Source organism: Scyliorhinus torazame, chromosome 16, assembly GCF_047496885.1.
Source record: "Scyliorhinus torazame isolate Kashiwa2021f chromosome 16, sScyTor2.1, whole genome shotgun sequence".
NCBI classification, from domain to species: domain Eukaryota; kingdom Metazoa; phylum Chordata; class Chondrichthyes; order Carcharhiniformes; family Scyliorhinidae; genus Scyliorhinus; species Scyliorhinus torazame.
In genome coordinates this window covers 18,261,330-18,277,357 of record NC_092722.1, presented here as the reverse complement: position 1 = coordinate 18,277,357, position 16,028 = coordinate 18,261,330, and the positions used below count along the sequence as shown (strand labels likewise).

At 51.0% G+C, this 16,028-nt stretch overlaps 1 protein-coding gene across 1 annotated transcript in view; it reads right to left on the bottom strand.

The window, feature by feature from the left end:
- arhgef16 (Rho guanine nucleotide exchange factor (GEF) 16) overlaps positions 1 to 16,028 on the bottom strand; it is a 74,734-nt gene that overhangs the window by 29,442 nt on the left and 29,264 nt on the right. The window contains exons 2-6 of the mRNA XM_072478031.1: positions 14,980 to 15,667; positions 14,363 to 14,414; positions 11,802 to 11,968; positions 11,369 to 11,425; positions 4,458 to 4,618 (exon numbers count right to left, since the gene is read on the bottom strand). Coding sequence (XP_072334132.1) covers positions 4,458 to 4,618; positions 11,369 to 11,425; positions 11,802 to 11,968; positions 14,363 to 14,414; positions 14,980 to 15,546 — 1,004 coding nt within the window. The 5' untranslated portion in view covers positions 15,547 to 15,667. The remainder of the gene's footprint in view (positions 1 to 4,457; positions 4,619 to 11,368; positions 11,426 to 11,801; positions 11,969 to 14,362; positions 14,415 to 14,979; positions 15,668 to 16,028) is intronic.

The window sequence follows — 16,028 nt, the reverse complement described above, 5'->3', positions numbered from 1 at the left end:
TGGGTAGGGTGCTCTTTCCAAGAGCCGGTGCAGACTCAGGGGGCCGAATGGCCTCCTTCTGCACTGTAAATTCAATGATAATCTATGATTCATCTAGGACAAAGGTTCGGCACAACATCGTGGGCCGAAGGGCCTGTTCTGTGCTGTATTTTCTATGTTCTATACGGTCAAAGGTCGCATTTGCTGATGATTAGCACTATTCACAATTCCTCAGATACCAATGTAGTGAGTGCCCACGTGCAAGACGTGGACAGATTTTGCACCTCACAAGTGCCAGGCATTTCCAACAAGAGAAAATCTAAATATCGCCCCTTGACATTCAGTGGCACTACCATCACTGAATCCCCCTCTGCCCCCTCTACCAACATTCTGGGGGTAGAGGGGGATTCAGTGATGGTAGTGCCACTGAATGTCAAGGGGCGATATTTAGATTTTCTCATGTTGGAAATGCCTGGCACTTGTGAGGTGCAAAATCTGTCCACGTCTTGCACGTGGGCACTCACTACATTGGTATCTGAGGATCATTGGTATCAACCACAAACTGAACTGGACAAGCCATATAAACACTGTGGCTACAAGAACAGGTCAGAGGCTAGGAGGCCTGTGGTGAGTAACTCGCCTCCTGGCTCCCCAAAGTCTGTCCAGAATGTACAGATAACAAGCTGGAATGTGATGGAACACTCTCCACTTGCCTGGATGAGTGCAGTTCCAACAACACTCAGGAAGCTCGACACCATCCAGGACAAATCAGCCCACTTGATTGACACCCCTTCCACAAACATTCACTCCCTCCACCGCACTGATGCACATGAGCAAATGTGTGCACCATCTACAAGGTGCACTGCAGCAACTTACCAAGTTTCCTTAGGCAGCACCTTCAAAACCAGAGACCACTACCACCTAGAAGGTCAAGGCAGCAGATACATGGGAACCCCACCACCTGCAAGTTCCCCTCCAAGCCACACATCATCCTGACTTGGAACTATGTGGTGGTGTGTATTAGGGGTAATACGGTACACCACATGTCGACAGGCTATTGGTGGAGGGATGCCAGGTCCTGATAGGATCTGCCACCTACTGGACTCCACCCAGAAATGCCGGTATAAGAACCTAGTTTTTCCCTCCATTTCCCTCAGCAGTTGCATTCTGTAACCACGCTGCTGGGGATAAAGTTCTGCTTAATAAAGCCTTCAATTGACATTACCTCAACCTGCCTCGCGTCATATTGACGGTGCTACAAACTACATCACCGTTGCCTCACATCACTGGGTCAAGACCCTGGAACTCCCTCCCTAACAGCACTGTGGGTGTGCCTACACCACATGGACCACAGTGGTTCATGAATGTGGCTCACCCACCACCTTCTCAAGGGAAAATTAGGGATGGGCAAGAAATGCTGACCTAGCCATGTGACACACGTAACTCATGAAATAATTTTAAAATGTAGAAGTGCCACATAGATGGCTGATGTAGATAGAGAGCATTGACACATTTAAGGGGAGGTTTGAAATGTAAATGATGGAGAAGGGAATGGGGGGATTTGGATGGGTGGTAATGAGAAGATGAACGTATGGAACATAAACACCAGTATAGACCAGTTGGGCCTGTGCTGCAGATTCAGTGTAATTCTTCGAATCTCACTGTGCAAACTCTCACACAAAGAAGGACTGATGTGTGAAAGGGCAGCTGTCACTGAGTACACGCCACACCGATGAGGCAAGAGTCGGTGCCTCCAGGAAACGAGAGAACACAGCTCAGCACATTCACAGACATCACCAATGCCAAGCGAAACCGCGCCAAACCTAGTTTGTCAGCTTTCCAGAACTCAGCTATTGCTCCAGGCCAGCACTGTAATCGGATCCCTGGTAAATGCGCCGCTGAGTGAGGCAGCCTCCTGCAGCTCAGTCTGGTAATGGGCCTGAACACACATGACTGTCGCAAGGACTAGTTGCCACACTTGGCCCCCACCAGAATCAACTTCCTTGCTCATTGCTTCAGTGAATCTCCTGATTTGCCTCTCCCAAGCAGCGAGAGCGAGAATGAATATCGTTTTCACACAAGCAACCTGAGAACGTCCCAGTCCTGGCCTGGCTCCAACTATCAGTGGAGTTGGTATATGTGAAGCTGCTTGGGTGGTGTTACTGTTCCAACACGCCCGCTTCAGCTAGTAGCGGCAAGCACAAAATCATTCACCTTTCACCAACTCCCACACACTGTGTCGTACAGCCCAGACCAACAACAACTACCTGCATTTATATAACGCCTACAATGTAGTAAAATGTACCAAGCTGCCGCACAGGCCAATAATCAAACAAACGTTGACACTGAGCCAAAGAGGATGATATTACAGATGACTAAAAACTTGGGTGACAGAGATAATGAAGAGGCATAAAGGAGGAGAATGAGATCGAGTGTGTTTTTTCGTGAGGGAATTCCGGAGCACAAGCAGTCCGCCGGCGGTGAAGTGATTAAAATCGGGGATGCAGAAGAGGCCAGGATTGGAGGAATGGAGAGATCCCGGAGGACTGTGGAGTTGGAGGAGATTAGAGATACGGAGGCGAGAGGTCATGGACGGATTAGGATGCCTTGTGGCACAGTGGGAGCACCCCTGCCACTGGACTAGAGCTACGGGTTCAAGTCCAATGTCAGGACCTGTTGGCCACAGAAGGAACAGAGTTCAACCGCTGACAATCAGCTCGGAAATCCTTCCACCACTTCCCCTAATATTCCCCAAAGAGTAAAAGAAAAATGGGTGTGACAACAGCATGGATGGATTGATAACAAGGATGCACATTTTAAAATGGAGGCATTGCTGGATAAAAAGCCAGCGTGCTTGGGAATCACAGCTGAATGGGAGTTGGAGCGAGTTGGGAGATGGGAAGCCAGAGTTTAGGATGAAGTCATGTTCACGGTGGTCAGGTTTGGAGAGGGGGGTGGCGAGTAAAAGGTGGGAGGCTGGTGAGGAATGTTGGAATAGTCAAGTCAAAGACCGACACCAGGACTGACACAAACAGCCGTCCAATCAGTGCCATTTCCGGGAGTCCATGATACTTCCTGGGGTGAATATTCACATTGAATGTCTGAACACATGACTGAAAAGGCAGCAAAATCTCCCGACAGAGCAGTGTTATTTCTCCAGTAAAATGCAATGTATGGAGAATAGTTATATATAAACTATGTGCAGAAGCTCAATTCCAGTCACTTAGAGTGTCTTCCAGGCATGACTGGCCCATTCATCCCCATTCTGGAAAAAAAAAAATGAAAATCGCTTATTGTCACAAGTAGGCTTAAAATGAAGTTACTGTGAAAAGCCCCTAGTCGCCACATTCCGGCGCCTGTTCGGGGAGGCTGGTACGGGAATTGAACCGTGCTGCTGGCCTGCTTGGTCTGCTTTAAAAGCCAGCGATTTAGCCCAGTGTGCTAAACCTTAGTCGCCACATTCCAGCGCCTGTTCGGGGAGGCTGTTACGGGAATCGAACCATGCTGCTGGCCTGCCTTGGTCTGCTTTCAAACCCAGCGATTTAGCCCTGTGCCTCTGAATGTGACGTCACTAATACTTAAACCAACTATTTTTTTTTAAGAAGTAACTTACTTTCTGCAAATTGTTGCACTTTGACGGTGGCACAGTGGTTAGCACTGCTGCCTCAGAGCACCAGGAAGCTGGGTTTGATTCCAGCCTCGGGTGTCTGTGAGGAGTCTGCACATCCTCCCCGTGTGTGCGTGGGTTTCCTCCGGGTGCTCCGGTTTCATCCCACAGTCCAAAGATGTGCAGGTTCGGTGGATTGGCCATGATAAATTGTTCCTTAGTGTCCAAAGATCGGTTGGGTGAGGTTACGCGTTGTGGGGCTAGGCGGGCCTAGTTAGAGTGCTCTTTCGGACGGTTGGTGCAGACTCAATGCGCCAAATGGCCTCCTTCTGCACTGTTGGGATTATATGGTTCTATGAACAGTGACAAATCAGTGGCTGTAATGTACCTTGGCGTGTCCAAAGATCATTACAGGTTCTATGTAAACGCATGTTTTTACTGAAGCTGTTGATGGATTGACTAAGTTCACACCCGGGTTAATGAACTGGCAGACTCTCAGCAAGCACCCATCGTCTGGATCTTTTTTGAAACGCTACGTTTTGGAGTTTAGAGAGAGAGTGTGCATTCCCATACCAGCCTCCCCGAACAGGCGCCGGAATGTGGCGACTAGGGGCTTTTCACAGTAACTTCATTTGAAGCCTCCTTGTGACAATCAGCGATTTTCATTTCGCTTCATACAAGAATCATCAGAACAGCACAGGAGGCACCCTCCCACCCTCTGCACTCCAGCCTTCCTCGCCCTCTGTCCATGCACTCCACCGCCAAACTTCCCTCCACCTGCCCCATTAACTCCATCAATCTTTCCATCCTACCCTTCCCCACCCCCAAGCGTTCCTCCCACCAATACCCTCCCCCACTCCCTCTCTCCTACCTCTTACTGGCCTCTTGAATGTCACAGATGTTGGAGAAGAGATGATGGTGTTCGGTGGTGGTCATAGTCATCTGTAGTTCCTTCGACTTCTTGAACTTATCGATGAGGACATTCAGACTGTGCTGATAAGAGTATTCAGATACAATGATTTCAAAGATGGCCTGTAGGAAGGAAAAGAATCAAGAGGGTGTACTATTTCCATCCAACAATCAGCTCAGTCCTTTAGGGTTACGGCTCTGGTTACTTTCAAACGGGCTTGTTTTCCTTTGCAAGTCCAGACCAAGAGTACCTGGTGGATGTTCAACCCTTGAAACCTGGGGCTGGTTTAGCACAGTGGGCTAAACAGCTGGCTTGTAATGCAGAACAAGGCTAGAGCGCAGGTTCAATTCCCGTACCAGCCTCCCCGAACAGGCGGCGGAATGTGGCGACTAGGGGCTTTTCACAGTAACTTCATTTGAAGCCCACTTGTGCCAATAAGCGATTATTATTATTAAACCTCACATTTGAGACCTTTTACCAAAAAAACCACACATTTCCCAGTAAGAGTTACTGGGCAGTGACCAGAAGTGGGAAGCCTGGCAGATAATTTAATATCTGTGGCTCTCTCCTGATATTTTAATCTCCAGGACTCGATTTCAGGGATTCACTGAAAGCATCAGAAGCTCAATAGAAATGCAGAGATTTGTTCCCTCAGCTGCGTTCCAACAATCCCCTTTAACTCCAACTATTTCTGGAGGGATTGAAATGAAAAGTGGAGACGTTATGTGAGAATTGTATCAAACACTTACTACACTGTCCACCATACTGGTCTCCATCTCCATATTACAAAAAATGGAGGTAGAAGCAATGGTGAAGATGGGGAAGAACAGATTTACAAAGGTGACAGAAAAATTTAAAGTTACACCTGTCAGGAACGTCTGAGCCAACTGGAATTCTCTTCTCTGGAATTCAGAGGAACATTCTTTACCCAGAAAATGCTCAGAATGTGGTCTTGGCCACAAGGAATATTAGAGGTGAATTGGATTTAAGGGGAAACAAGATTAACACCTTAACAGGGAAAGGTATAGGAGGATATGCTGATGAGATTGGATTAAGGGGGCCGGCTGTTCCGCTTACAAGTGATAGGCCTTAAAAATCCAAATAGTTTGCCATCACAAACTGCTTCTCAAATTATCCGGCTCGTCTGCTTCTTTTTCCAGTGTTAACCATATGCTGCACTGGGGTCCTGGCCCTTCACCCCTGGATACGCCTTACACTGGGGTCCTGGCCCTTCACCCCTGGATACGCCCTACACTGGGGTCCTGGCCCTTCACCCCTGGATACGCCCTACACTGGGGTCCTGGCCCTTCACCCCTGGATACGCCCAACACTGAGGTCCTGGTCCTTCATCCCTGGATACGCCCTACACTGGGGTCCTGGCCCTTCACCCCTGGATACGCCCAACACTGGGGTCCTGGTCCTTCACCCCTGGATATGCCCTACACTGGGATCTTGGCCCTTCACCCCTGGATACGTCCTACACTGGGGTCCTGGCCCTTCACCCCTGGATACGCCCTACACTGGGGTCCTGGCCCTTCATCCCTGGATACGCCCTACATTGGGGGTCCTGGTCCTTCACCCCTGGATACGCCCTGCACTGGGGGTCCTGGTCCTTCACCCCTGGATACGCCCTGCACTGGGGTCCTGGTCCTTTGCCCCTGGATACGCCTACACTGGGGTCCAGGCCCTTCACCCCTGGATACGCCCTGCATTGGGGGTACTGGCCCTTCACCCCTGGATACGTCCTACATTGGGGGTCCTGGCCCTTCACCCCTGTATACGCCCAACACTGAGGTCCTGGTCCTTCACCCCTGGATACGCCCTACACTGGGGTTTTGGCCCTTCACCCCTGGATACGCCCTACACTGGGGTCCTGGCCCTTCATCCCTGGATACGCCCAACACTGGGGTCCTGGTCCTTCACCGTGGATACGTCCTTCATTGGGGGTCCTGGCCCTTCACCCCTGGATACGCCCAACACTGAGGTCCTGGTCCTTCACCCCTGGATACGCCCTACACTGGGGTTTTGACCCTTCACCCCTGGATACGCCCTACACTGGGGTCCAGACCCTTCACCCCTGGATACGCCCTGCATTGGGGGTACTGGCCCTTCACCCCTGGATACGTCCTACATTGGGGGTCCTGGCCCTTCACCCCTGGATACGCCCAACACGGAGGTCCTGGTCCTTCACCCCTGGATACGCCCTACACTGGGGTTTTGGCCCTTCACCCCTGGATATGCCCTACACTGGGGTCCTGGTCCTTCACCCCTGGATTCGCCCTACACTGGGGGTCCTGGCCCTTCACCCCTATATACTCCCTACACTGGGGTTCCGGTCCTTCACCCCTGGATACGCCCTGCATTGGGGGCCCTGGCCCTTCACTCCTGGATACGCCCTGCATTGGGGGTCCTGGCCCTTCACCCCTGGATACGCCCTACACTGGGGTCCTGGTCCTTCACCCCTGGATACGCCCTACACTGGGGTTTTGGCCCTTCACCCCTGGATACGCCCTACACTGGGGTCCTGGCCCTTCATCCCTGGATACGCCCAACACTGGGGTCCTGGTCCTTCACCGTGGATACGTCCTTCATTGGGGGTCCTGGCCCTTCACCCCTGGATACGCCCAACACTGAGGTCCTGGTCCTTCACCCCTGGATACGCCCTACACTGGGGTTTTGGCCCTTCACCCCTGGATACGCCCTACACTGGGGTCCAGGCCCTTCACCCCTGGATACGCCCTGCATTGGGGGTACTGGCCCTTCAGCCCTGGATACGTCCTACATTGGGGGTCCTGGCCCTTCACCCCTGGATACGCCCAACACGGAGGTCCTGGTCCTTCAACCCTGGATACGCCCTACACTGGGGTTTTGGCCCTTCACCCCTGGATATGCCCTACACTGGGGTCCTGGTCCTTCACCCCTGGATTCGCCCTACACTGGGGGTCCTGGCCCTTCACCCCTATATACTCCCTACACTGGGGTTCCGGTCCTTCACCCCTGGATACGCCCTGCATTGGGGGCCCTGGCCCTTCACTCCTGGATACGCCCTGCATTGGGGGTCCTGGCCCTTCACCCCTGGATACGCCCTACACTGGGGTCCTGGCCCTTCACCCCTGGATACTACCTGCACTGGGGTCCTGGCCGCCCTTCACCCATGAATACGCCCGACACTGGGGTTCCTTGCCCTTCAGCCCTGGATACGCCCTACACTGGGGGTCCTGATCCTTCACCCCTGGATACGCCCTACACTGGGGGTCCTGGCCCTTCACCCCTGGATATGCCCTACACTGGGTGTCCTGACCTTTCACCCTATATACTCCCTACACTGGGGTCCTGGCCCTTCACCCCTGGATACGCCCTACACTGGGGATCCTGACCCTTCACCCCTAGATACACCCTACACTGGGGTTCCTGACCCTTCACCCTGGATACGCCCTACATTCGGCGTCCTGACCTTTCACCCCGAGATATTGAAGTCAGAAATAGGAAAGGCGCAGTCACCTTGTTAGGAGTTTTCTATAGGCCCCCCAATAGTAGCAGAGATGTGGAGGAACAGATTGGGAAACAGATTTTGGAAAGGTGCAGAAGTCACAGGGTAGTAGTCATGGGTGACTTTAACTTCCCAAATATTGAGTGGAAACTCTTTAGATCAAATAGTTTGGATGGGGTGGTGTTTGTGCAGTGTGTCCAGGAAGCTTTTCTAACACAGTATGTAGATTGTCCGACCAGAGGAGGGGCAATATTGGATTTAGTACTTGGTAATGAACCAGGGCAAGTGATAGGTTTGTTAGTGGGGGAGCATTTTGGAGATAGTGACCACAATTCTGTGACTTTCACTTTAGTAATGGAGAGGGATAGGTACGTGCAACAGGGCAAGGTTTACAATTGGGGGAAGGGTAAATACGATGTTGTCAGACAAGAATTGAAGTGCATAAGTTGGGAACATAGGCTGGCAGGGAAGGACACAAGTGAAATGTGGAACTTGTTCAAGGAACAGGTGCTACGTGTCCTTGATATGTATGTCCCTGTCAGGCAGGGAAGAGATGGTCGAGTGAGGGAACCATGGTTGACAAGAGAGGTTGAATGTCTTGTTAAGAGGAAAAAGGTGACTTATGTAAGGCTGAGGAAACAAGGTTCAGACAGGGCATTGGAGGGATACAAGATAGCCAGGAGGGAACTGAAGAAAGGGATTAGGAGAGCTAAGAGAGGGCATGAACAATCTTTGGCGGGTAGGATCAAGGAAAACCCCAAGGCCTTTTACACATATGTGAGAAATATGAGAATGACTAGAGCGAGGGTAGGTCCAATCAAGGACAGTAGCGGGAGATTGTGTATTGAGTCTGAAGAGATAGGAGAGGTCTTGAATGAGTACTTTTCTTCTGTATTTACAAATGAGAGGGGCGATATTGTTGGAGAGGACAGTGTGAAACAGATTGGTAAGCTCGAGGAAATACTTGTTAGGAAGGAAGATGTGTTGGGCATTTTGAAAAACTTGAGGATAGACAAGTCCCCCGGGCCTGACGGGATATATCCAAGGATTCTATGGGAAGCAAGAGATGAAATTGCAGAGCCGTTGGCAATTATCTTTTCATCCTCACTGTCAACAGGGGTGGTACCAGGGGATTGGAGAGTGGCGAATGTCGTGCCCCTGTTCAAAAAAGGAACTAGGGATAACCCTGGGAATTACAGGCCAGTTAGTCTTACTTCGGTGATAGGCAAAGTAATGGAAAGGGTACTGAAGGATAGGATTTCTGAGCATCTGGAAATACACTGCTTGATTAGGGATAGTCAGCACGGATTTGTGAGGGGTAGGTCTTGCCTAACAAATCTTATTGAATTCTTTGAGGAGGTGACCAAGCATGTGGATGAAGGTAAAGCAGTGGATGTAGTGTACATGGATTTTAGTAAGGCATTTGATAAAGTTCCCCATGGTAGGCTTATGCAGAAAGTAAGGAGGCATGGGATAGTGGGAAATTTGGCCAGTTGGATAACAAACTGGCTAACCGATAGAAGTCAGAGAGTGGTGGTGGATGGCAAATATTCAGCCTGGATCCCAGTTACCAGTGGCGTACCGCAGGGATCAGTTCTGGGTCCTCTGCTGTTTGTGATTTTCATTAATGACTTGGATGAGGGAGTTGAAGGGTGGGTCAGTAAATTTGCAGACGATACAAAGATTGGTGGAGTTGTGGATAGTAAGGAGGGCTGTTGTCGGCTGCAAAGAGACATAGATAGGATGCAGAGCTGGGCTGAGAAGTGGCAGATGGAGTTTAACCCTGAAAAGTGTGAGGTTGTCCATTTTGGAAGGACAAATATGAATGCGGAATACAGGGTTAACGGTAGAGTTCTTGGCAATGTGGAGGAGCAGAGAGATCTTGGGGTCTATGTTCATACATCTTTGAAAGTTGCCACTCAAGTGGATAGAGCTGTGAAGAAGGCCTATGGTGTGCTCACGTTCATTAACAGAGGGATTGAATTTAAGAGCCGTGAGGTGATGATGCAGCTGTACAAAACTTTGGTAAGGCCACATTTGGAGTACTGTGTACAGTTCTGGTCGCCTCATTTTAGGAAGGATGTGGAAGCTCTGGAAAAGGTGCAAAGAAGATTTACCAGGATGTTGCCTGGAATGGAGAGTAGGTTTTACGAGGAAAGGTTGAGGGTGCTAGGCCTTTTCTCATTAGAGCGGAGAAGGATGAGGGGCGACTTGATAGAGGTTTATAAGATGATCAGGGGAATAGATAGAGTAGACAGTCAGAGACTTTTTCCCCGGGTGGAACACACCATTACAAGGGGACATAAATTTAAGGTGAAAGGTGGAAGATATAGGAGGGATATCAGAGGTAGGTTCTTTACCCAGAGAGTAGTGGGGGCATGGAATGCACTGCCTGTGGAAGTAGTTGAGTCGGAAACATTAGGGACCTTCAAGCAGCTATTGGATAGGTACATGGATTACGGTAAAATTATATAGTGTAGATTTATTTGTTCTTAAGGGCAGCACGGTAGCATTGTGCATAGCACAATTGCTTCACAGCTCCATGGTCCCAGGTTCGATTCCGGATTGGGTCATTGTCTGTGCGGAGTCTGTACGTCCTCCCCGTGTCTGCTTGGGTTTCCTCCGGGTGCTCCGGTTTCCTCCCACAGTCCAAAGATGTGCGGGTTAGGTGAATTGGCCAATGATAAATTGCCCTTAATGTCCAAATTGCCCTTGGTGTTGGGTGGAGGTGTTGAGTTTGGGTAGGGTGCTCTTTCCAAGAGCCGGTGCAGACTCAAAGGGCCGAATGGCCTCCTTCTGCACTGTAAATTCAATGATAATCTATGATTAATCCAGGACAAAGGTTCGGCACAACATCGTGGACCGAAGGGCCTGTTCTGTGCTGTATTTTCTATGTTCTATGTTCTATGATATGCCCTGCACTGGGGTCCTGGATCTTCACCCCTGGATACGCCCTACACTGGGGGTCCTGCCCTTCACCTCTCGATACGCCCTACACTGGGGATCCTGACCCTTCACCCCTGGATACACCCTACACTGGGGGTCCTGACCCTTCACCCCTAGATACGCCCTACACTGGGGTTCCTGACCCTTCACCCTGGATACACCTTACACTGGGGGTCCTGACCCTTCACCCCTAGATACACCCTACACTGGGGTCCTGACCCTTCACCCCTAGATACACCCTACACTGGGGGTCCTGGCCCTTCACCTCTGGATACACCCTACACTGGGGGTTCTGGCCTTTCTCTTTGGATCTGCCTAGCAGTGGGGCCATGGGCCCTTCACTCGGCCTTTCCCCTCCAGCCTATTTCCCACAACGTCCTCCTGGGTTGGAAAGTCCCTGATGTCCCACACGTCGCAGTGTAACACGGGTCTGTACCTCTTGCCGCTTGCGCTCCTCGGCAGACATTTTCTCCAGAATCCCTTGCTCTAGTACCTGAAAAGAGTAAGGAGGAGCAGGTGTCAATAAGTAGGTACCTCAATGGGTTAAAGAACTAAAGAAGAAACACGTATATTACTTAGCATCTTTCTTGGCATCAGGACATTTCAAAGCACTTTACAGCCAATTAGTTACTTTTTAAAATCTTTAAAGTGGGTACATAGACCTCAGTTTAACACCTGATCAGAAAGATGGCACTTCAGACAATGCGCCACTCCCTCAGCACTACATTGCAAAGTGTTGGCATGGATTGTCTGCTGGGTTCCAGCTCTCCTTGGAAATGCTCAACTTTAATGGTGTAGCGATTATGAATTTAACTGACACTCCGTGTTGCAATAACCAAGATAAAACAATCTCGCAAACTCTCACTCACCTGCGGTAACTGACTCCATGTCATCTGTGCCGGTCTGTAAGTCTGAACCACAATCTTCTCATCGGGTTCTGTAGATTCCAAGTGCCTCGTGTCATCCAGCAGGTCATCGTCCGATTCGTGAATACTAGTCAGGCCTCTCTCCCGTACCTCCTGGTATAGCCTCGGATCTGAAGACAGGAGTTTACTCAGAAAGGAGGTGAAGGTTTCGCACAGGTTACTCATGCCCCCTCCACCATCCTGGTTATCACGGGCCTCCTCCGAGTCCTCGAACAAGCCAATTGACAAACCCTCCCCCTGCCAGAGGGACAGGCGCCGGAAAGCCCCCAGGATGGGATTCTCTGTCGGCTGGTCGGGGTCCATCACTTACCGGTAAGATATCCGATCAACTGTTTCAAATAAAGCCACTAAGTTTACTCCTGTACCAGAGGCCTCAATTCCTCGCTCTGGTTTTGTCCTGTACTTGGGTCTCTGTGAAGAGCTGGCGTGCTGATGGGGAATGTGACAGGTTTGCTCGAGGAACTGGCTGAAGTATTCTGTCTTACAAATTACCTCATTAAACCCTCTCAATGCATTGGACAAGAGGCAAATCATAAACAAATCCCAGGGCTTCCAGTGAGCTCATCACTCCAGACATTTGTCCCTAAAACATTCCAGTTTAACCTGTTGACGTTCTGTACAGTCATTTAAATTACATCTCTCCTGAAGACACCGGCTGTCAATTAGGTTCCAATTCTCCGCTCTCCTGAAGGTGCCGACCCTCATTGTTGTCATCGCACTCTCTCCTACCCCTCCTTTACCCTCACATTTCTTATTTCTTGGTCAAACCAAATGTCTGAAATCCACCGCCATATTTCAGACTCAATTGGGAGAGCAACTCAGGTAGGTCTTGTGTTTTATTGTTTTGAAAGTGTACAGTCTCTTCCTCGAGAGACACAGCCAGATTCCACCCCCCCCAAACCCGGTCCAGAGAGCCAATGCATTGACTAGCAGAAGCAAATGGGAGCAAGGGTACTGCTGGATCTTAAGCAGCCATAAACAACCAGGTTACCAGAGGAAAGGATGAACCAATCACAGCCACCCTAACCACGTTCTTTTCAATGACCTTTTCCGTACTCATCAAGGTTAAGGATACTAATGCCGGGGGTTGCGTGTCAGGTGGACAATAACATAGTTACAGAACAAGGCCCCCTTGCCTCTGTGACAACGGAGGAGGAGCTCCCCCTACAGGGACTACCTGAGATTTTCTTCAACTCCCACACCAGCCAATTCTGTGACCTCTTGAATTGCCAATTAAAGTCCAATTTAAGGGACAGTATTATGCTGCAGCCTCACAAACTCCAGGAGCCAGATTGAGATTCGGGATGATTGATGTCAGATGGGAAAGCAAGATTTCCGTTGGATTTCAAACCAATCCTCACGTTTCACTCATTGATCCATCCAATTCCACGGGCGGGATTCTCCCACCCCCTGTCGGGTCAGAGAATCGGCGGGGGGCGGCGTGAATCCCGCCCCCGCCGGCTGCCGAATTATCCGGCGCCGGATAATTGGCGGGGGCAGGAATCGCGCCAGTCGTCGGCCGCTAGCAGCGGCCCCCCCCGGCGATTCTCTGGCCCGCAATGGGCCGAAGTCCCGCCCGTTCTATGCCAGTCCCGCCGGCGTAAATTGGAGTAGGTCCCTTACCGGCGGGACCTGGCGGCGCGGGAGGGCTCCGGGGTCCTTGGTGGGGCACTGGGCGATCTGGCCCCGGGGTGGCCTGGCCCGCGGTCGGGGCCCACCGATCCGCGGGCGGGCCAGTGCCGTGGGGGGCGCTCTATTCCTACACGCCGGCCGTGTAAGCCTCTGCGATGGCCGGCGCGAAGGTGAACCCCCCTGCGCATGCGCGGGGATGACGTCAGCAGCCGCTGATGCTCCTGCGCATGCGCAGAGCCGCGCCGGCTGGCGGAGTCCCTTCGTCCCGGCTGGCGCTGCGCCAAAGGCCCTCCACGCCGTCCGGCGGGGCGCAAACCACTCCGGCGCCAGCCTAGCCCCTGAAGGTGCAGAGGATTCCGCACCTTTGGGGCGACCCGACGCCGGAGTGGTTCATGCCACTCCGTCCCGTCGGGACCCCCGCCCCGCCGGGTACGGGAGAATCCCGCCCCACATGTTTCAGAATTAGAGGGTAGCCCTGTAGCTTTCAATCAAAAATAAAACCACGTGAACTTATCTCCCTTTCTGTACACTCCCAAAAGGGGAAATATATTTCTTCCCACTACCCCAAACCCCATACACAAAATCGAGACATTAAAACAAGGTTCTAATGCTTTGGTTATCAGGAAGATTAGCAGGGAGTTCTCCCCAGTGTCCTTGGCAACAGATTCCCTCAACCACCAAAATCAGACTAACCTGCTGCTTGTCTCAATGCTGAGTGTGGGATGTTTCTGGCCCAAGAACCAAATCCCTCCCATAATATCCCTCAAATCACAGCGTTGTGCCTGAAACCAATCCGATCTGTTCAAACCACTCTCTGAACGAGATTGGCCACTTCCACACGCTCTCCATCCTCACAATCCCTCTGTTCTTACCATCCTTAAAGGAGCTCCGATTTCTGGGTCCTTTCTTTCGTCCTAATGTTCGCTGCAAGAAAGGAGGCCAGGTGTTAAAATGATAAACTCAATAGAGAGGCATCAGTGAGTGTTCCCATTTATCCAGGTTACGTGTCACATCAGGACACAATCCTCACCTTTAATATCTGCAATTTTAATCATAAATAATGCCAACAATTGATTAAACATTCATTAACGACCAAAATCTACCCCCGCCCCAAACCCAAATCTATTTGAACTTCATCCCTTCCCACCCACCCTGGTTACAGTCCCAGAAGCACAAACTCTCCTGGGGCTGGGTGGGGAAGAATGGTACGTATGACTCACTGGTCCCTCAAGTTCAACCAATCTGGGTCGTCCTCATCATTGGTCAACGTTGTGGAAAGCCATTCAGGAAGATGCACTGTTACATGTAGACTTGCATCATTGCTGGTCCTGGGCTGGAGATTGTGGGTGGGAGGAGGGTGACCAGGACCTGTTTGGTATGAATGTGAGGACAGTAGGCAGTCGTGGTAGGGGGAACCAGTATTTTATACTTGGTAGAGACGGCGCTTCTGATACAAACTATAGCTATGATAAGAATTTGCCTCTCCTACCTTGGACCTGGCTGGACTTCGAGCTGGCTGCACTGTTGCTGTTTCTGAAAGTGGTTGCAGAGTGGGAGGAGGTAACAGCTTCTTCTCGTCCGCGAAGTCGGTGAATCCGTCCGTTGCCACTTTATACGACATATTGCGGCGGTTACGTTGCAGGGTTCCGCCCGACCCCCCTGAGTCCCTCCCCTCCTCGTACCGCAAGTCAGTCGGTGGCATGCTCTGAACCTCCCTCCGTCCGCTGTCTCGCCTGCCAGAGGGTGAGCTACCCTGAGGCCGCATTTTAGTCTTGGTGGCCATGGCTAATTTACTCGGAATAATCTGCTGGTGCCCAGTCTTGAGTGCAGCTGGACTGTCCGTGCTCAAAACCACCTTTGGCATGTCCGAGAGCGATGGCATGGAGCTGGCGTTGGCTAATGCCATGTTGTCCATTCCCAGCAGTGAGGATTTACCACTCATGGGGGTCAACCTCTCAGAGTCAGAGTCAATCTGGAAGTTGGTTCCAAACTTTTGTTCCAACATCAAGGCCTGGGATTTTCCTTCCAAGTCACTGTCCGAATATCGTTGAGACATTTTGCTCGTCGGATGGGACTGGCACAAGAGTCGGAAGTTTCGCAGTTGGTTGGACAGCTTTGTCAACTTGTCATCTCCTCACAAGGACTTGGGATCTCCCAATCCCAAACTTCTCATCCTCCTAAAGCAAGAAAAATGAAGCACAAGATCATAACTGATCCAATCACAGATCCCATGATGACTCAAGCTCTTAATTCTGCTCTGAACAAGCAATTCAGAAAGGTTTCTGATTCCCCGATGCCCAATGTGCCCGACTGAAAGGATTCCCCATTGTCGCAGACTCCATGTGAACAGTATTTGGCTCGTGTCTTTTTGGAAGCCGGCACCAGCCCTCTCTCACCCCGCTGCTGCTGTGGCTCGGTGAGTGGCTCTCTCAGCTCGGATTAGAAGGTAGACCATTCAAATTGCATCCTGGATCCAGTGCAGTGCTGATGGAGTGCTGCCCTGTCAGAGGTACTGCCTTTTCAATGAGTGCCCCAACA